We start from the raw sequence: 22,954 nt of genomic DNA, 5'->3' as shown, positions 1-22,954 counted from the left end.
AGGAAAGATGACATATCCAGGAGAGAAAAATGTCCTTCCAGTTTGGTTTTTATATGCGTAGGAACAAATAACTAATTTTAAAGGTAATTTGCAATATAACTTTGAATTATATATTCAACCCCAATCAGCCCTCTTAGTCCTGGGCCTTAAGTCAAACATAGCAGTGTGACGATCCTTTGGGAGGGGGTTTTCAACCCCGACCCCCAACCCCCCGCACACAGTCGCTGGCTTACTACCTTGTTAACTATTCAGTGGCCTTTCTACCGCCTGTTGAATTTATGTCCTAGCTTAAAGGACTCGGGTATGTATACCTAAGAAAAATACAAATTACTTTTCAAATATCTTATAAGGGGAAAGCTTTTGATAAGCGTAAGAATATTTTTCCCTCTCTCATGTCAGTTATTTCTGTTGTCCTTTTCTGTTATTCATTTTATAACTTATTTCGCATTCAACTGTGTTAAGGTAACTATGTGTGATATTTATATATATATATATATATATATATATATATATATGTATGTATGTATATATATATACATATATATATGTATATATATATATATATATATATATATATATATATATATATATATATCATCATCATCATCATCATCTCCTCCTACGCCTAATGACACAAAGGGCCTTGGTTAGAGTCTTGAGCTTTTAATTCAATACTTCTCCTTTCATCATCTCCTACTTCGCACTTTATAGTCCTTAGCCATGTAAGCCTGGGTCTTCCAATTCTTCTAGTGCCTTGTGGAGAACAGCTGAACGTTAGGTGAACTAATCTCTCTTGGGAAGTGCGAAGAGCGTTCCCAAACCATCTCCATCTACCCATCATCATGATCTCATCCACATATGGCACTCGAGCAATCTCTCTTATAGTTTTATTTCTAATCCTGTCCTGCCATTTAACTCCCAATATCTTTCTGTGGGCTTTATTCTCAAATCTACTAAATCTATTGGAGATTATTTCATTGTCATACCATGACTCATGTCCATAGAGTAATACCGATCTCAATAAACTGATATATAGTCTGATTTTTATATGCAATTTTAGGCGATTTGATATCCAAATTTTACTTAACCTAGCCATTGTCTGATTTCCTTTTTCCAATCTTTCACTAAACTCTAATTCTAAAGACCCTGTTTTGGAGATCATAGTTCCTAAATCCTTAAATGATTCTACTTCATTAATCATTTCTCCTTCCAATGACATTTCATCTTCCATTGCATACTCCCTTCTCATCATCTCTGTCTTTCTTCTATTTATCTTCAGCCCAACCTTGTGTGATATTTCATGCATTGTGGTAAGCAAGCATTGCAAATTCTTTAGTGTTCTGCTAACAAGGACAGCATCATCAGCATACTCTAGGTCTGATAAATTCCTATCACCAATCCAGTCCAATCCTTCTCTACCATTTGTGACTGTTCTACACATTACAAAGTCCATGAGGAGGATAAACAACATAGGTGACAACACATTCCCTTGGAGTACAGTACTCCGCTGTTCACTGGAAACTCACTTGATAAGATTCCATTAACATTAACTTTGTACTTGCTATGCTCATGAAATTTACATATTTAAGAGGAATTCCATGATAACACAAGTCTCTCCACAAAATTGGCAAGTGCACACTATGAAAGGCTTTTTCATAGTCCACAAGTACCATCAAAAGGGGATTTCTATATCCTACGCATTGCTGTACAGCATGTCTCAAAATAAAAATTTGGTCAGTGCAACTTTTACCTTTTCTAAATCCTGCTTGTTCATCTCTAAGCTTTTCCTCAATCTTTCTCTCCAGTCTCAAGAATAAGCATACGATATATTTTCATAACAACTGGCGTAAGTGATATGCCTCTGTAATTATTGCAATCAATCAGGTCTCCTTTTTTAGCCATTTTCACCAACACTCCTAACTCCCATTCATAAGGTTTGCCTCTTCATTCCACATTCTACAAAATAATCTTGTATGTAGTCTGGGAGTCACTTCATTTTCGGCCAGTATGATCTCGGCAGTTATTCCATCGTATGCCAGGGCTTTCCATCTCTTTAGTTTTTGAAGAATAGCTTCAACTTCAAACACACTGAATTCATTCATGGCCACATCAAGGTCTTCATCAGCTTCAGGTATATCAATCAAATTATTCCCTTCAAATGTCCGATTCATAACCTCACTAAAGTGTTCCATCCAAGGTAGTCTTTCTTCACCTTATGTTGCTATAACAAAGCCATCTCTCTTTTTGATGGGTATATACGTCTTCTTTTTTGACCCAGTCGAGATTCCATTAATAATTCTATCAGCAATTCTTACACCATAGTCACTTCCTGAATTCATAACTGTGTCGGCCTCATCTGCTTTACTGTCTAAATACTTTCTCCAGTCATTCCTGGCTTTTCTTTTGAACTCGCTGTCAATACTGAAATACTTAGCATGCTCTACCTTGTAACGGCGTCAATGACCCTAGATGTCAGGATGCCTGAAAACCTTAAATCAATCAATCAATCAATCTACCTTGTAATTCTCATTACTTCCTCGAAAACTTCCTACAATCAATTTTTGTCTTTGTCTCCTTTTTATAGCATCCCAAGTATCATTCGATATCCATGGCTTTCTCCTTGTAGATGTGTGTCCTAAGACTTCACTACCAACTGACGGATATATGTTCTCAATATCACACCATTCTTTATTAATTGTCTGTTTTTCGTCTCTTAAAGTCTCTAAGACTGCAAATCGATTCCTACATTCAATTGTAAATGTTTCTATGTGCTCTTCCTCTAAAAGCTTAATTGTATCAACCCTAGGTATTCTATCTATATTTCTGTTGGATGCTTTCAGTTTTCATTTCAGTGTGGCAATGAGGAGCTGGTGATCACTACCAATATATGCACCTCTATAGCTTCTTACATTTCTCAGAGTTCTCTTTCTCTCTTTATTGATGGCAATGTGGTCTATCTGATTTTTGTAATTGCCACATGGTGAATTCCATGTATACTTGTGGATATTCTTATGTTGGAACAGAGTACCTCCAATGACAAGATTGTTTGCTGAACAGAAACTTATGAAATGTGCTCCAATTTCATTTGCCACTTCACCAAGACCCTCGACACCCATCACATTCTCTATCCCTTTATTATTTCTTCCAGCTTTAGCGTTGAAGTCGCCAATCACAATTTTCATATCTCTCTCAGGGATCTCATCAATTATCCTCTGCAGTTCTTCACAGTATTCATCTTTCCTTTCGTCAGGGGAATCATTTGTTGGGGCATAGCAAACTATAATATTTATATTGCCCTGCTTTGATTTGAACTTTGCTGGTAACAATCTACTATTTATAGCTCTCCACTCAGTTAATGCCTTTTCTGCTCTTGGTGTCATCGTCATCCCTACCCCTTCTCTTCCAACTCCATATGATCTTCCTGAGTAAATATATATATATATATATATATATATATATATATATATATATATATACTGTATATATATATATATATAAATACATATATATATATATATATATATATATATATACATATATATTCCCTTGGTTTAAAGTTTCCTTACCAATCCCCTTACAACGTGTTTCACTTAGGGCCAAGATATCCAAACTATATTTCATAAATTCATTCTCCGCTTGCTGTAACTTCCCAATCTGATTCATGGTTCTAACATTCCAATTACCTATTTTCAATTTTTCTTTAGTATTTATAAACCGGGAGATTCTTAGCACCCTGCTATGCCCGGGACTGGGGGCCATTCTTTCATATTCTCTATCCATAACTGACTAAATCCATAGAGGATTCATTGGCTAGACACATCAAAGGATAACCAGTTCCTTATGATGTGCAGTGCTTATATATATATATATATATATATATATATATATATATATATATATATATATATATATATATATATATATATATATATATATATACTGTATATACGTATATATATATATATATATATATATATATATATATATGTATATGTATGTATATATATATATATATATATATATATATATATACATATATATATATATATATATATGTATGTATATATATATATATATATAGCATATACACACACACATACGAGAATTTGAGATACGAATAAGGCCCAGAGTAAATTTTTGCATTGAGATATGAGCAAAAACTTGAGATACGAGCATGCTTACAGATGCTAACGCTACATGACCAAATGCGTAGGGGCTGCTCTCGAGGCCCGCAACTCTTTCATTTCGCGTGATCTCCGATGTCTGAACACGTCTCCAAGCATCTCCCGTACACTTTGCATTATTTGCAAGTTTTTAACATTAATTTGTGGTAAATTAATTCAATAGTCATGGGTCCAAAGCAAGCAAATGGAAACCAGGGCAGTGATAAGAAAAAGCGCATGATGACGATTGAGTTGAAATGTGAAATTATTGAGAAGCATGAGAGTGGTCTACGAGTGTCTGAGCTGGCTCACCATCACCAGGGGAGTACAGCGATAATATGCACCATCCTCTAACAGAAGGATACTATCAAGAGTACAAAGCCTTCGAAAGGCCTAACCATCCTGTCGAAGCTATGAAGTGATGTAAATGACGAGATGGAGAGGTTTCTGTTGTTGTGGATTAGCCCACGAAGTGCTAGGATAATGCTGCCTAAGGACGACAGCCGCATCATGAGTTTCACGATTTTATCATAAAACTAATATTTTCTCATTTATCACAAATTAAATTATCCAATATTTATATATCAAAGGAATGTCCTTGAAATGGAGATTAATAACTAATGATTAAATCTCACAGAACTGTAAAGAATATATTTAAAAAAAAAGTTATAAATTAAAAATGATAAACTCATGTAAAGAACTTTTTCGTTATTGATGGCCTGATGAAATAGTTTTTGATGTATTTTATTTTTTTTCATGTCAGAATGTTAGCAAATTTAGTGAACGATCATAAGAAAATTTATTATAGATATTTAAGAAATAATTGTTTGTTGAATGGATGTGTTTATATGTGTATTTGTAAGTGAGCATTTGCATACGCAGACTCCAGCCAACATTATTATTACCTACCTTATGAAACAAAACAAAACAAAATATGTATGTATATATATATATATATATATATATATATATATATATATATATATATATATATATATATATATATATATATATATATATATATATATATATATATATATATATATATATATATATATATATATATATATACCTATTCATATTGTATACTACATATTTAAAAACTTCAATTTTGTGTTATACATCCCTTTCAGATCCCTTTTCAGGCAGATTCGTTCGTACCCATAAATTTTACTGATTGCGTTTGGACGATCGCCACTTTCATTATTTGATATGTCACAATCATTGTCAATCTCAAAGTCACTAGTATATGATAAAGAATCATTATTATCATCAGGAAAGGCAATTCTGATGTATAAAAACAGAAAATAATGATAAAAAGTGTCGGAAATGAAAAACATTCTTACTGCTAACACAAACATACGTTGATAGCTCCGCCCAACCCATGAAGTTGATGTTACCTTTTCCATTTTATTGTATGTAAAACCATGTAATATCTGACAACTCTTTCCTCCAGCTGCAGGCTGATTGGTTAAAGAATATATCTACGTCACTGAGCTAGTCTCAGGAGGTCGGAGACTGAATCCTGTGTAATTTGAAAAATGAAGCATCGCTAATATCGACGTCGTCTTTTGACAGCTCATAATGCGTTGATAAAATCAATGCACAGCACGTTTTGGGTTAAGGAGAAGTAGTTGACGGGAGATAGAGTGACTGAGGTAATCATCTGTGAAAAGGTTAGCGCAATCTACGAAGACTTGAAACAGAGGGAAGCAGCTGAGAGTGGGGAGACATCGACACCAGTGGACACCTTCAAAGCTAGACTTGGCTGGTTTGATAACTTCTAAAAGCAAACTGGGATCCACTCGGTTGTGAGGCATGGGGAAGCTGCAAGTTCCAACTTGAAAGCCGCAGAGGAGTACGTTGAACGTTTTGCCTCACCTGTTGCTGAAGAAGGCTACATCCCCCAACAAGTCCTCAACTGTGATGAAACTGGCCTGTTTTGGAAGAAGATGCCCAGGAAGACATTCATCATGACAGAGGAGAAAAAACTGCCGGGCCATAAACCCATGAAGATTCGACTGACTCTAGCCTTGTGTGCCAATGCCAGCGGTGACTGTAAGATCCAGCCACTGCTGGTGTACCACTCAGAGAACCCACATGCTTTCAAGAGCTAAAGGACCATGAAAGAAAAACTTCAAGTCATGTGGCGCAAATCCTAAAGCTTGGGTTACGAAATATCTTCACAGAATGGGTTAATCTGTGCTTTGGTCCGGCAGTCAAAAAGTATTTGTTGGAGAAAAACCTGCCGTTAAAATATCTTCTTACCTAGACAATGACCCTGGTCACCTTCCTGGTCTTGAAGAGCACATTCTTGGTAAATTCAAGTTCGTCAGGGTCCCCTATCACCTGCCCTACACCACACAACTCCTCCAGCCCATGGACCAACAGGTCATTTCCAATTTCAAGAAACTATACAAGAAGCATTTGTTTAAGAAATGCTTCGATGTCACAGACAACACCAATCTCACCCTTCATGAATTTTGAAAGGACCACTTCAATATTGTTCATTGCTTGAAAATTATTGATGAAGCATGGCAGGGTGTAACGCGAAGAACCTTAAATTCTGCCTGGAAAAAAATTGTGGCCAGATTCCATAACTGAAAGGGACTTCGAAGGGTTCAATACGCCGCCTGACCCTGAACCCATTGCGATGGAAGAGATTGTGTCTCTTGGAAAGGTCATAAGGCTGGAGGTAGATGAGGCAGATATGAATAACCTTGTCGAGAAGCATCAAGAAGAGCTTACAACAGACGAATTGATCAAGCTCCAGAAGATGTAACATATGGAGTAACGGAGGTGTTGCAAGAGCTCAGTAATGAGGAGGAGGCAGAACGGAAGGAACTCCTTTCTTCGAAGGAGATTAAAAAAGTGTTGGCTAAGTGGCAGGATGTGTTGAATTTGTAGAAAAGAGACACCCGGACAAATTGTCTTGTGGTCGTGCTTCAGCTTAATACGACCACACTTGCTCAAGTCGTTTCCATAACATCTTGAAAGGGAGATAGAAACAAACCTCCTTGGATAGGATTTTTTTAATATGCCGACAACAAGTGAAGGTGAAAGAGAGGCAAAAGGAGCTATAGACAAGTGATGAACAGTGAAAAAAAAAAAATAAGATACATAAGATTAAAATTCATTTCAAAATTAAGTGTAGGTCTAAGCTAATTTCATTTAAGTAAATTCGATGTTTAATTGTTAAGATACATAGTGTGAGCAACAGTGTAGAAATAGTGTAACAAACATGTGCCGTCCAAGTCTTTCCTTCACTTCTTCCCTCCCCCCTCCTCCGCACACTCCGCCATTAGCTGCTACCGTCTGTAAGAACTCCATAATAAAGCAACATTTTATTGCAGATCACAGTCCAACACTCATTTTTCGAGTGTATGTTGTGAATTTGAACAATTAAAAATATGTTTTTACATTGTTATATCATTCATTTGGGTGTTTTAAGGTGGGAACTGATTATTTTTTCAAATTATTTTATATGGGAAAAATTTAAATGAAAGAGTAAAAATTAATTTACTTTCTTTCTCCTTGTTGTGCGTCATTTTACAAACTTATACATGCTTATGGACAAGCACTGATATATATACTGTGTGTTTGTGTACTTCACTTTAAATAAAGGGACGACATTATATAGTTGTATTTCTTAAGGTTCGGGGTTTGCATTTGCAACTTTCCATTGTTTCGGTTATCCAGATAATAGAGTTTAGTGTACCTAAGTACCATAATTTAATTATGATTTGTCTTGGTTTTAGTATTTTTCTTATGCATAATCTACATTAAAAATTTGCTTATGAAACATTTTCAGTTTTAGAACATAAAAGTAGAATATATATTGTACTGTAATCTAATAACTTAATGAATGTTAACCCTCAAAACAACTCTGTAATTCCTTCAAAGAACTATTGTACCTTAGTTTCACTAAAATCTTGAATAAAAGAATAAAAATCTATTTACGTTTCCACTGTTTCAGCTGAGTGAAGAATCGCTGAAATACAAAGATACAGATGAGAGCAGCAGTTTTTCTAAAGTCATTGACAGGATCCGAAGGTTTACCCACTCGATGAATGCTTGGTATGATGAGCTTGGAGGACAAAACTACGAACCATCAGAAGCCTCTTCTCACATGGCTGCTAAAGTAAGCTTTTCAAACCTTTTATGTTTCTATCATTTGTAGAGTCGTCTTTAAAACGATACCTTGATATGATCCAACTACAGCATCAAGGAATGTAGTGATATCGCTAAATTAGCCTCTTATGATTTATTGAGCAACTTTTGGGGCTAGTTTAAAGTTACGTGTAATGTACCTAATTTGGTCTTAGTATTTTTAAAATGACTGGAATTTCATATCAGTCGAAGGAATGCCGAGAGTTTGTTCCGGTAAGATTATTTTAACCTCACCAGAAGTCATAAAAGTAGGCCTACTTAGATTATGTGACAGATACATAGAATAACCTTTTTGCTGATTTATGCCTATTTCCCTGTTTTGGAACTGGTACATTATGAAGAAACACGGTGTTATACCTAAATTTTCATAAGATGAAACGCAATTATTCTTTTATCTATTGCCTACGCACTTTCTTTTAAACGAGTAACTCTCAGTATCTTGATTTACGACGATTGAAGCAATACTTCAGGTTCCCCTTTTTCCATAAATGCTGAGGGATAGATGGAAAGATTGAACATAAAAATGATATGTCTTCAACTATTTAGCCTACATTATTCAAACATTTCCATTTACTTTTAGTTACTGCCCGGAATGGTCATGCACAAGAATACGTAGTTCATTTCTTGAATATTTATGAGAAGTGTGGGTGATAGTTTCATTATTTTTTCACAATCTTTCTCTTTTTTGCATTCCTCCCTCGATGGTAATCTATGCTTAGTATTTTTGTGCTGCGTTATTATTGCTATAATAGGTTACATAGAACCATGTATCCTTTATTTTTTTGTCCTTGGCAAGTTGAATATACCATAAAATCCTGAAACCTATGGTAATTTTCATAATTTTATGTGTGGCTTATGCTGGTGTAAATAGAAACATTACATATTATGAGTTTCATAGGCGTGTATTAAACATTATATATATATATATATATATATATATATATATATATATATATATATATATATATATATATATATATATATATATATATATATATATGTATATATATATATATATATATATATATATATATATATATACATATTCATGTATTACAGTATAATCTCATATACTTGTAATTTTTCTATATGAGTATTGTGGTGTAAACTAGTGAATATTGCATCTATTAATGCGTCTTATCATATATGAAATATTAAAGAAATATACACTTTTATGAATTTTATTTTTATATGCATATGTATAATCTACTCCACCGTTTATGTTTTACTATGGAACTTACTGGAAAACAGTGAGTGTTCCGAACAAATTCAAGAAGCTTATAATCATTATAATGTATTTATATGTGTATATATATATATATATATATATATATATATATATATATATATATATATATATATATATATTCAAAAAGTTATGTTTGAGATATATCATACAGCTAGAGCAGACATACCTTAACTCTTGATTAGGCATTGGTCCTGTACAGTGGAGGGGTCACCCTTCCTTTGTGAAACTTTGTGTATCCACTTCCCTTGGATGAAACTACAACAATTATTATTATTATTATTATTATTATTATTATTATTATTATTATTATTATTATTATTATTATTATTATTATTAGCTAATCTATAACCCTAGTTGGAAAAGCATGATACTATAAGCCTTATAAAGGCTCCAACAGGCAAAATAGTCCAGTATAGAAACGAAACGTAGAATAGTGTACCTGAATGTATCCTCAAGCAAGAGAACTCTAACCCAAGACAGTGGAAAACCATGGTGCAGAGGCTATGGAACTATCTGAAATGATACCTGGGTTCATGACTAAATTACGTGGTGGGGCTCTAGTATTGCCTAAGGTTTGTTGGGGATCTTATTTTACTAATGTAGGCATACGTTCAGAAAAGTTTCTACTGCATAGCCTCTGCAGCGTTTAAAATGCTTCCAGAAGGCTAAAATCACAGGATACTCCACCAATTACACTTATTGCAAAACCCCTACAACGTTCATAACTTTCTTTAGTAGGATTTTTGTTTTTCGAGGTGCATGTTTGCATAGACCAGACCCATACTATTCAAATAAGATGCTCTTGTTATGGACTAAATTATAGTAAAGTAAACATGTTCTGCAAGTTACATATTTATGTATGCGTTTCTTTTTTATTGGTAACCAAGTAAAAAAAAAAATGCACCAAGTTTTGTAAAGCACAATGTCGACTACTCTTTCCACTTAGCCTAAAGCGACAACATTGCTGATGTAATCATGCTGTCAACTTCAAATACATGATTGATAAGTAATATCTATTGACCGGGAAAAACTAAAGCATGGGAAAACTCACTGGAATTTCAACAATATTCCTGTCCTCCCTTTATTAGCTTTGTTGTGCAACAAATTAAGTTGAGAGTATAGGAAAGCTATTTTATTTATCATGATGTCTCACAAACGGAACATCAGCGCTTTCTATTTAACCCTGTCTGTCACTAAAAGACCTTTAGATAGGCATTTAAATTTAACAGCTACCATTATAAGTCCCCAATAAAGGACCTATATTTTAGCTTAAATGAGAAACAACTTAGTCTTATAAGCATCATATACATCACCCTAGTTAAAATCAATGAGTATTTTGTAAATAAATGTCTAATGTTGTGCTCTTTTCATAAAATAAACTGCAATATTTTTCATTTATTTTTACTTTCTGACGTCGGACATTTGATTAATTGGAAAACAGATGGCCTCATTCCTGGGTGGAGGAAGACATCTACAGGATGCAATGAAGAAGGATGCTGTGCCCACCTTCCTAGAGATTACAAGAGGCCTTGATGGAAGACACCCACACTGTATGCAGAGAGCTCTTTGTCGCATCAATTCTCACACTCATGGAGCTTCTTTTATGTCGAAACTTGCAATTCAGTTTTTAAGGTTGGATTTCTATTTTTTTCTACAGTATGCTTACCACCAAAGATTTTTTTTTTTTTTTTTTTTTTTTTTTTTACAAATACTAACGATATATCTTTCACGCATCTCTCACAAGTCATCAGTAATACAATGATTACAATAAATAAGTCAATTGTGTAAAAAAAATGTCTAATTGTAAGCAAATATTTGCATCAATACAGGAATTTTGTAAAGATAATATAAATGTTATGAAATTGCTCAACTCACCAACCTAACGTCTAAAAACTAAGTTTAATTTTTATTACTGATGTCTACAGCAATCAACTTCTCGGAGAACCAGCTACTGAAGGACTGGCAAAGGCCAACCAGCGTGCCATGGCAGCCGGAAGAGAAGGCCTGAACTGTGAGACTGAATTCCCAGACTGCATATCTGTAGTTACAACTTCGGAATCCTCAATCAATAAGACTGGGGATAGGAAGTAAACATCAAACAAGAGTACAATGCACCACAAAAACTTTATAAAGAAAATGGAGTTAAATACACTGTTACAACATCGTCATTGTCAAGCTATTGTAATGGTTCTCAAGATGTGTTAAACACAGCATGAATAAGGGACCAAGTCTTTGTCTGTTTATTTGACATACTTTAAGTGGAACTTTATAAAGATACTTCAGCGCACTCTTTGGTGTTTTTAGGTCAACTTTCCAAAGACACTAGTTCATAGATAAATACTAGCCTAAAAACTTTGTCTCAATGAACATTAGAAGTGTGAATATGTTATTATTATTTTGTCTTTAGTTTGATACAGGTATGGAGCCGTTTCCTCAGATAAGAATATACTTTAATGATGAATCCAAAGATTAAAATTTCCCAGACTATATATTATTCCACATGGCATCATTCTATGAAGTCATAGCGTAGTATCTGTAACAGTTGTGATATATTAGATATATTAGTTTTTATGACTCTAATTAATGTCAATTACACCCAAACGCTCGGATTAATACTGCACAATAATGCATGTAACGAGTTTAGACAATCCCAAGGCAATCATTAATAATTTGTGGTACCTATCAAAAATAAGAATATCTCGCACCACAATGGTGTATGCACGGAGTATCAATCAACAATTTTGTTTCACTAAGTTATCACACTTCCTGAGATCTAGCCTATATCGCAAAGCTTCAGTCAAGCCATTTCTGTACGTGAAATGGCCCTGACTTCTAATATCCAATGGGTTTTGTAGTGGAAGCAAGTGATTTAGAAAGTTACGCAGTATCGATTAACATCAAGTTAACTAAACACAACAGAAAAAGCAAGACTGGTTCTTACTTTTGTGTTTTTGGTTGTATTCTGATCTTTAAATCTAGTTACAATTCAAAATGTTTAAGTTCAACATGCAGCCATTTTTATACTGTACAAGCCATCAATCCTAGTGAATGGACAGCTTTAATAAAAGGCAATATTTGTCAACTAAAATTTGCTTCCATTTCATTTTGGTTGTCAATGATGTTTATTGAACAAAAATGGCTCATGAAACTGTTACTTCCAACAAAAAGGGCATAATATTATTAAGCTGACTTAATGTTTAGTCTAGATGTCTAAAAGGATTTTGTAGATTAGGAAATATTACAACTTATTCTCTACGGGTCTATATCTTTACAGTGCTGTATAATTAGGTCTTTATCTAGGTCATTCAAAGGTCATAGGTTAGTTTGCTGTAAAACTGTGCTTAAGGTTGTAGATTTTAGTATTTAATAAATGCATCACTCTTTTAAATGGTGCACTAAAGAATTACATTATGTGATGTTTCCTTTATCTTTTTATCATTTGCCTATATTACAAGCTTTCATATTATATTTTATAATCTGATTTACTGTCTTCCTTACCACAATCATACTTATTTTCCCCCATTTGCAGTTTCAAACTTCGTTTTTTTTTTTTTATCTCCTGTATAATTTACTATTTTAATGTGGCTTTGCCCATCATTATCATCCATGTATTTAATTTTCATTGCTATATTTATTAAAGCATAATAAATTATATTTGTTTCATTTTTGTCAACCTGTACTTTAATGATGTTATATTTTTGTTGCCAACATTGTTATAAAAATAAAATGAAATTGTGATCACTATCACCTTCCAGCTTGTAAATCAAACAAAATACATTTTGTATCTACAAATAAATAAATGCATAGTGAAGACTTGGATCTAACGATTTTTTACAAAGATTCCGCCTTTGTAACTAGGTGAAAATAAGTAAGTGTGACACGATTTTAACCATGAAATGTTTTCTATGCAAATGCAGTCTTTTTAGAAATAAGGAAATTTATGTTCTCCTCGGAAAACCATGTCTGACATCGTATTCTGAAAGTATTCTGACTTTAATATTCTAACGTTTTTAGGAAGCACAGGTTTGATTAGTTCAAATTTTTATTTATAACTTTTTATCTTTTATTATTTTTATTGCCACTTAGATTCAATAATTCCTTCCATAATGTATTTGGTCCAGATCTGTAAAAGTCAAGTTCGACTCGTTGAGTAATCCCTCCCCCCTTTAATAATGATATACAGTAGCTAGCAGGTTGGCTAGGGCACCAGCCACCCATTGAGATACTGCCACTAGAGCAGACTTAACCGGGGGTGCTCGCACCCCTAAGGGGTGCGAACCTAGTTCCTAAGGGGTGCAAGGGTACCTGTGAAATATTGAAGAAAATATATGTTTTTACCTACGCTTTATATTTTTTCCTGAAAAAAAAAAAAAACTTGTTGCTTAGTCTTAAACAGCGTTCGAAGAGACAAACCTAAATCTATTTTTCTAATAAAGGGATACAGTTGCAACAAACTCGAGTTCAGGGTACACGTATGTGATTTGGATGAACGAGGAAAGGACGAGTATAGGACACGTAGGCAACAGAGAGAGAGAGAGAGAGAGAGAGAGAGAGAGAGAGAGAGAGAGAGAGAGAGGTTTTTCTCATGTCTCGCACCCAAGTGCTCACACCAAACCACCTTCCCACCTGCGCAAGGAACACGTATATTCTTCTGCTTAAGTGAGTTATGGTCTCCCTGTTTTAATTTTTTTTTATCGATATATAAAAAGTACTACTGGAAGATTGGTTTCATTCTGTTGTATTTCTATATTTCTTTTGCTTTCTTTACAATACATACTTCAACGGGCGATGGGTTGTACGCAACGTTGATCATCACTACAGCAGTGTAGTCACTGCAGTATTTTCATAGAATGTATTGTGATGCCTACATTTTTATTGGTGCAAGGAAAGCAAGCTGAGAAAAAACTCCAACAAGTGTCATTGTCGAATGATGTGATCCATAACTGAATCATCGACATGAGTGGTGACATCCTGGAACAAGATGTAGCTGACATCAAGGCTAGTCCAGTCAAGATTAGAATACAAGTTGATGAATCAACAGATGTATTCAACTGTTGTCAGCTGTTGGCGGTAGTTCGCTATGTGAACGAAAAAAGGTGGAAGAAAGTTTTCTCTTCTGTCAGTCCCTGAAGACAACTGCACAATCTAAAGATGTGTTTAATAATATACAAGAATCCTTCTCAAGAAACGAACTTCACCTTGACAGAATTGGTTCAATATGTACTGATGGTGCACCAGCCATGCTGGGCTATCGTTCTGGGTTTGCTGCACTGATGAGGAAAGAAATTCCTAATCTGAAAGTCACTCACTGCTTTTTTCATCGTCACTATCTTGCAGCAAAGACATTGTCTCCAGATCTGAAGAAAACTCTGGATGTTTGTGTTAAGGCTGTGAACTTGATTCGCAGCCGGGCTTTGAATCATCGATTGTTTCCGTCACTTTGTGAGGAAGTCGGCCAGGAACACACTGTGCTTTTGTATCATACTGAAGTGAGGTGGCTGTCACGTGGTCTTGTTCTATCTCGTGTGTTTGAACTGAGAGGTGAACTTCACCATTTTTTCCATGAATGGGTACAAGAACTGGCCATACATTTCAATGACCCTAGTTTTGTTCAGATGCTTGCCTACTTGGTTGATGTGTTTTCAGCACTCAATGGATTCAATCTCTCTCTGCAGGGAAGGGGACTTAACATTGTGACTGCAAGAGAGAAAAACTAGTCTTGTGGATAAAGCGTGTGAAGATGAGGAGTTTGGTAAATTTCCCCTGCCTGGAAGAGACAGTCACAGAAAATTCTATCCTGCCTCCAAACTTTATTGCAAAAATTGTTGAACATATGCAGATGCTGTGTACTTCCTTTGATGGTTACTTCTCATGTGGAGAGTTACAATCCTGTAATAACTGGATCTTGAACTCTTTCATGCAAAATTTGGAAGATGTTGATGATGATGGCAGCATCAAGGAAGATCTCATCAACATAAAAGACACAATCGTGGAATCCAAATGGAGTTCACCAATAGTCAGCTGGACCATTTCTGGGCTTCTCAGCTGGAAGCATACCCTGCACTAGCAACGAAAGCACTCGAAGTGCTGGTAACTTTTGCAAGTACTTACTTGTGTGAGCAAGGATTTTCTTGTCTACTTCACATCAAAACGAAAAGCAAAAACCGGTTGAATTCTGAACATGACATGCGAGTAGCACTCAGTACTAAGACACTAAGATTGATGCAATTATGGAGAAAAAAAAAACAGCAACAACGAAGTCACTAGGTTTACAGTGTAGTAGAGGCAAAATATAATTTAATTTTGAACCAAATAAAAAAAAATATTCTTGTTGACACATACTCATAATTTTTTCTCTTGAAAAAAACTTTGAGCTGTATGAATGAATATTGAATAAAAAAGATTTCATAATTACATCAAATTTGTATTTTTGGCTTTTTCATGTATTCAGAACTGACTGCTGATTTGAAAAGGGTGCGAACACTGAAAAAGGTTAAGAACCACTGCACTAGAGAGTTATTGGGTCCTTTGACTGGCCAGACAGTACTACATAAGATCCCTCTCTCTAGTTATTCTCATTCTGCCTTTGCCTAGAAATGCACAGAATAGTCTGGTATATTCTTTCCACATTCTCTTCTGTTTTCATAAACCTGACAACACTGAAATTACCAAACAATTATTCTTCGCTCAATGGGTTAAATACTGCACTGTAATTGTTCAGTGGCCACTTTCCTCCTTGGTGAGGGTAGAGACTCTTTAGATGGTAAGCAGCTCTTGTAAGAGAAGGATATTCCAAAATCAAACTATTGATCTCTAGTCTTGGGTAGTGCCGTAGCCTCTGTACCATTGTCTTCCACCATCTTGGATTAGAGTGCTCGTGCTTGAGGGTACACTCGGGCATGCTGTCCTACTCATTTATCTTCCTCGTGTTTATATATATATATATATATATATATATATATATATATATATATATATATATATATATATATATATATATATATATATATATGAAAGATCTAATTTAATGTTGTTACTGTTCTTGAAATATTTTATTTTGATTGTGTCACTTCTCTTGTAGTGCATTCATTTCCTTGTTTCCTTTCCGCACTGGGCCATTTTTCTCGGTTGGAGACCTTGAGCTCATAGCATCTTGCTTTTCCAACCAGTGGAATCGTTATAAACATTGTAGAGGCAGTCTGGGGGAAAAACTGCCAGTAATTTTATCCTTTTTGGTGCATTGTAAACGTTGGAGAGGCCGGGCAGTGAGTGCAAATGGTGTTGTACTCATTAATTTTAGCTTTCAGAAAGCGTTGCTAAAGTTGTAAAGGCGGGTTGTAGCTTAGCTTCTAATAATAATAATAATAATAATAATAATAATAATAATAATAATAATAATAATAATAATAATAATAATAATATAATTTCTATGTTTAATGCTGGATCACATATTCACGTATCTTGTTCCCGTTTTCTCCGGTAAGAGGAATATATGAAAACAAAAACTTTAAGGCATGCGAAGTAAAACCGGAGGGGTGGTTGCTGGTTGGTACATGTGGCGCCTCGTTTCTTTGGATGGCCCATGCACGTACCGTTCGGTATCCAATTGGATGCCAATCACGGTCGGGGCTCAAGCCCGTACATGAGCGAGTGTACAGATTTGGTGGGTTTGACACCCTGCTGACGGTAGCGAGTAGGACAGACTTATATAGTTTGTCGGTCAGACATGAAGACGATACGTTTATGGTAGGTATAATTTTAATTGGTCAGTTCGACCGGATGAATACATCTTGCTTTTCGATCGACATCCTAGCGGAAAAAGTAGAAACTTCGGACCAGGTGGTATTTAAAGGGCCGAAAGATTATTCAGTTCACTATGTTGTATACTTTTGTCACAATATCGCGAAATAAATGTATTTTCCCATAACGACTTGGTTTCTGTCTCCGTTGTCTGTGCTACTGTGTGAATTATCATATTAAGGAATTAAAGTAAATAGGCTACATAATGAAAGTAATAACATTTCAAATATATCACAATAACTGGTCAATATCATATTAGAGGTAATGATATTCAAAATACCATAATAAAATAACATACAAATAAACAAAAGAAGTAAATACATAATGGAATTGATGATAAAATCTTATGAAATAATCTTTCAAGTATATTTCTGGAAATACTCAATACACAGGAGTTCGTTCAAATGAAAACCAAGGTTGGGCCAAACACTGGTCTTTGGTCAAGGGTCGATGTCTCCTGTGAAATTAAATGGGTGATATTTCTTTTACCTTGGCTAATGATGAACGGATTGGCATGATCCTAAATGAGGGAGAGGTCATCAAAATACCCTAAGAAATTCTTTAATTCTATACACCCAGCCCATTTCCATTCTTCCGTAGACTGGGCAGTTTTTATTTCGGACAGTGGTACTAAGAAATCCATGGCCCCAAATTGTTTTTGCAAATCTCTCTGGGAAATTTTTCCTTGATCTGTATCGGCGTTTGACGACTTCATGCGTAGTTGAGAAGAGATTAAGTCCTTTTTCGCTACCTCAGGTTCATTTTACTTGTGTGTGTGTGAGAGAGAGAGAGAGAGAGAGAGAGAGAGAGAGAGAGAGAGAGAGAGAGAGAGAGAGAGAGAGAAATTTCATTCCTTACTCTGTCGTTTACCATGAAGGGTTAGAAGATTGTGTTTTTAGTTATATTCAAGCAATAAAGAAATGTCCAGCAAAATTTACAATAATCATTATAGCTTGTGGATCGATGAGACCAGAAATTTTTTGAAAAAGGAAATAAAAAAAATATTTTTCCTCTACAATTAAAACCAACACACAAATTATGTATTTTTAAATCCTTTCTCGTGGACATAAGACAAGAAGTTAAATGCTCTCAATGAATGATAGGAATGAATTGACCCCTATTCACCCACGTGAATGGCAACCAAAGCCGTCAGGTTTCCTCAACCCAAAAGCTAAAACAATTAGATCCCAGTCAGTGACCACACCTAAATATTTACATCTTGTTTAAAAATTCCTAGTACAAATCAATAGAATATATATTAAAAGATTATTGATATGCCACTAACAAATTTAGATCAGTTAAACTGTGTTGAGTATGACGGGTTGGCCACAACGTTCGATTGCACATTGACGTACCTATTCAGACGCCAAACCAGCCGTTAATGGGAACATGCGTACGTTAAACGTAAACACAAACGTACGTACTAAAGACTGGCGTTGCAATGGTCCCCGTCAGACCAGGAAGTACAAGTTTCAAATGCATGCGGATACGGCCTATGCTCTCTCCGACAAAAAAAAAAAAAAAAAAAAAAAAAAAAGAAAAAAAAAAAAAAAGGGGGGGGGGGGGAGGGGGATTTCGGTTTAGGGGAGCAAGATACGTGAATGTGTGATACGAGCATAAGCCTTACAGTAGGGTCGCTCGATTCCTTTTAAAAGTTTATGATCTTTATTGATAGAAATCCGCGGTTTATTGTTTTATTGAAAAGTCCCAGCTTGTGTTCAACTTAAATTATTAGATATACGAAAAAATAAAAAATATTAACAATCTAACTCTTACATTACCTTTGAGGCGGGACATGGCTGGCGTACAAGAGGAGGAGGAGGAGTAGGAGGGAGAATCTTCTTTAAGAACGGCTAAAATTGCCGAAGTTTTTTCTCTTGATCGGCGTTCACTATCTCTAACTGAATCCTATGATTTACACTTTGCGGACATTTTTTGTCTACTTTTATATTCCTACGTATACGAATCTCCCTAGAGAAACCTGTTTTTTTCCTTTCATTTAACATGGTATGAATATGGAACATAGCATTGGCCGGAAATAGATTCGCTGCTCGCCCTCGCCTTATCTGTTTCAACAAAATTTTACAGGGTTTCCCACATTTTTAACACCTTCCTCAATTTTTTTGAAGTGAGAGGTTTCTCGCTCTGCCGCCCCCCCCCCCCCCTCCCTATCCTCCTCAAATGAAATATCCCCGACTTAAGCAACTGCAACAGCTCCTTAGTCGTCAGCTGCTCGCTATGTTCCTCAGGAAGAGCATTGATCATTGATTGTCCTTGTCCATATCAAAACCCATTGTCTTACCTAAGGTAACAATTTCATCGTCAACTGCCGCATCCTGCATGAATTCGAACCCTTCAATATCATGTTTTGCCATGCATTTAGGCCAGAGTTTCCTCCATGCAGAATTGAGGGTTCTCTTGGTGATCCCTTCCCAGGTTTTATCAATGATTTTTAAGGGTGAGCTTGGTCCGTCAGTGACCTCGAAACATTGCTGAAATATTGCCAGAGTACAGATTTTTTAAATTAGAGATCTCCATGGAATGAAGAAATGAAGTAGTGATGGGTGGCAGGAACTTGATCTTGATAAACTTGAAGTACTCCATTAAGTCATCAAAGCTCCTCATTGACCCATGCGATAAACAAAATGTGTCATCCAAGCATTGTTGTTTGACCTCTACATGACATTACAGCAAGTAATGCACTTCTTAAAGGCTACCAGATTATCTGAGTAATACACCAGAAGGAGTTTGTTTTTATCATCCCTACTGGAATTAGTATAGAACAGCAGTGCTAAAATGTCTTTTATGGGCTTGTGAATGGAAATTTTCCTCTACTCTGCCATAATGAAGGTCCTGGGCATCTTATTCCATAACAGACTGGTCTCGTCACAGTTGAACACTTGCACCAGAATTTAAGACCAAGAATCCATGAACCATTTAAATTCTACAACGAATGCCTCTGGTGCTTTAACATCAGAGCTTGCAGCCTTACTACGTCACGCAACACTATGGATGCCTGTTCTTCTTTTGAAGCCTTCAAACCAGCCACGACTTATTTTATTCCCTTTTCTTGGTCTGCTGACATACCTGACTCCTTTTTAACAAGGCAAGCATACAAAATCTTTGCTTAACACAAATTATGATCTCAGTTATCGTATCTCCTGCATATTCTTTACACATCCTCTTCTGTCCTCCTACACATGACAACACCGTGGTTACTAAACAATTCTTCTTCGTTCAAGGGATTAACTATTGCAATGTAATTGTTCAGTGGCTACATTCCTCTTTTTAAAGGTAGAAGAAACTCTTCAGCTATGATAATAAGCAGCTCTTCTAGCAGGACACTCCAAAATTAAAATATTATTTTCTAGTCTTGGGTAGTGCCATAGCCTCTGTAAATGGTCTTGCACTGTCTTGGGTTAAAGTTCACTTGCTTGAGTGTACACTCGAGTGCGCTATTCTATCTTGTTTCTCTTCCTTTTGGTTTTTTTAAAGTTTTATAGTTTATATCTGAAAGATCTAATTTAATGTTATTGTTCTTAAAATACGTTACTTTAATTGTTAATTTTTTCTCTTGTAGTTTATTTATTTCCTGGTTTCTTCTGCTCATCCACCAGATTCTGCACGGATGTCAAAGTTCTTTCATTTTTGCAGTGGATGGTCTCCCTCTCTTGTGTGGTCTCTAAAGTCGTCTTCCTAACCAGTTTTAAAATGGTTTATCCAGTCATAAACAATTGATTTAGATGAAGAAGAATCTCCAATAACTTATAGCAAAGCTTCAATGATTTTACTTGGTTTCCATTCAAGCTTGATCAGAAACTTGATTTTAGTAGGTAGTAGGTTGACTAGGCCACCACCCACCCATTGAGATACTACCGCTAGACTAGAGAGCTAGTGGATTATTTAATTGGCCAAACAGTAGTACAATGGATTATTTTCTCTGGTCACGGCTCATTTTTCCTTTGCCTACTCATACACTGAATAGTCTGGCATATTCTTTACACATTATGCTTTTTCCTCATACACCTGACAACACTAAGATTACCAAAAAGATTTTCTTTGCTCAGGGGTTACCTAATGCAACATCAGAGCTTGCAGCCTCACCACGTCCCACAACACTATGGATGCCTGTTCTTGAAGTCCTTTCTTCTCTCCTTTTAGTAAGGGTAGATGAGACTTTTTAGCTATGGTAAGCAGCTCTTCTAGGAGGAGGACACACAAGAATCAAATCATTGTTTTCTAGTCTTGGGTAGTGCCATAGCCTCTTTACCATGGTCTTCTACAGTCTTGGGTTAAAGTTCTCTTGCATGAGGGTACTCTCGGACACTCTATCCGATCTTGTTTCTCTTCTTGTTTTTTTTTCTTTTTGTTTTTAAGTTTTTATAGTTTATATATGAAATATCTAATTTGAGGTCGATACTGTTCTTAAAATATCTTATGTTGATTATTCATTACTTCTCTTGTAGTTTGCTTATTTCCTTTTTTTCCTTTCCTCACTGAGCTATTTTTCCCTGTTGGAACCCTTGGCCTTATAGAATCCAGCTTTTCCAACTAGGGTTGTAGCTTAGCGTGTAGTAATAATAACAATAATAATAATAATAATAACAATAATAATAATAATAATAATAATAATCTCACAATTGTTATTTTCCATGGAGTCAAGAAGTTACTTTATTTAAGAAACTGTCAACACCGCAGTGACAAGAGGACGAATGAGGTAACAGTCTATAATTTCTATATGAATCAGTAGCTTACACATCAGAGATTTATTTGAATAGTATTTGGGCTGTTTATTCCCTTATGAATACCAACTTCAACACTTTTCCTACAACTTTCTAACTTATGCTCGTGTGTGTGTATATATATATATATATATATATATATATATATATATATATATATATATATATATATATATATATATAAATATATATATATATATATATATATATATATATATATATATATATATATTTATATATCTATATTTTTGGGCTCGGGCCATGTCGTCCCGATGGAAGAGTTCCTTTAGGTAGCCTTCTAAGGGATATTTGCTACAGTGATACTCCCAGAGAAATAAACCGAAGGTCTCCAGGATTCTAACTCCTGGCGTGAGTATCCAATTAAGGATATCGCATAATATCGGGGGACGTATTTTTTAGATATGACACATACCAATCTTCACCCCGAATAGATTTAACTCTTTGATGTAAGGCGGAAGAGTGGCGAAAGAAGGGGGTGCCATTCTAGGTACACGGTGGACCTCCTATTCGTACTACTACCGGCCGCCATTCCTTTACTTGTAGCGCTATAAGCTAGGTGTTCTCCCACGTTATCCCGGTGTTTTGTTGCAAGTTTTCGGAATAATCATCATGCAATCTTCAGCATCTTCATTATCTGGAAACTTGAGTATTAATTCTTTCCTGTTTATATTTTAGGCTCCTTTCTCACAGTTAAATTTCAATAATCTAAATGTATTTGGTTGAGCATTGCCAAGAAACGGAGGCAGCCATTTTACGACTGCAGTCCCGCGTTACTATTGCATTTTATTTAATCAGTAGGGCAACATTTC

General features: G+C 35.3%; 2 protein-coding genes across 3 annotated transcripts in view; both read left to right on the top strand.

Annotated features, from left to right (window-relative positions):
• The window catches only part of LOC137643955 (uncharacterized), an 84,662-nt gene extending 71,485 nt beyond the window's left edge, over nucleotides 1-13,177 (top strand). For both annotated transcript variants that reach the window (XM_068376752.1, XM_068376758.1), the window contains 3 exons: nucleotides 8,140-8,304; nucleotides 11,024-11,214; nucleotides 11,508-13,177. In XM_068376752.1, coding sequence (XP_068232853.1) covers nucleotides 8,140-8,304; nucleotides 11,024-11,214; nucleotides 11,508-11,673 — 522 coding nt within the window. In that variant the 3' untranslated portion in view covers nucleotides 11,674-13,177. The remainder of the gene's footprint in view (nucleotides 1-8,139; nucleotides 8,305-11,023; nucleotides 11,215-11,507) is intronic.
• Nucleotides 13,178-14,538: 1,361 nt separating this feature from the next.
• On the top strand, nucleotides 14,539-15,299 carry LOC137636874 (protein FAM200C-like). Its single transcript, XM_068369253.1, has 2 exons — nucleotides 14,539-14,678; nucleotides 14,789-15,299. Exons 1-2 carry the CDS (start codon nucleotides 14,539-14,541, stop codon nucleotides 15,297-15,299), a joined length of 651 nt encoding a protein of 216 aa, XP_068225354.1.
• The last annotated feature ends 7,655 nt before the right edge of the window (nucleotides 15,300-22,954 follow it).

The sequence above is a fragment of the Palaemon carinicauda genome, chromosome 1 (genome assembly GCF_036898095.1).
Source record: "Palaemon carinicauda isolate YSFRI2023 chromosome 1, ASM3689809v2, whole genome shotgun sequence".
Lineage (NCBI taxonomy): Eukaryota > Metazoa > Arthropoda > Malacostraca > Decapoda > Palaemonidae > Palaemon > Palaemon carinicauda.
This window is presented reverse-complemented; position numbering and strand designations above follow the sequence as displayed.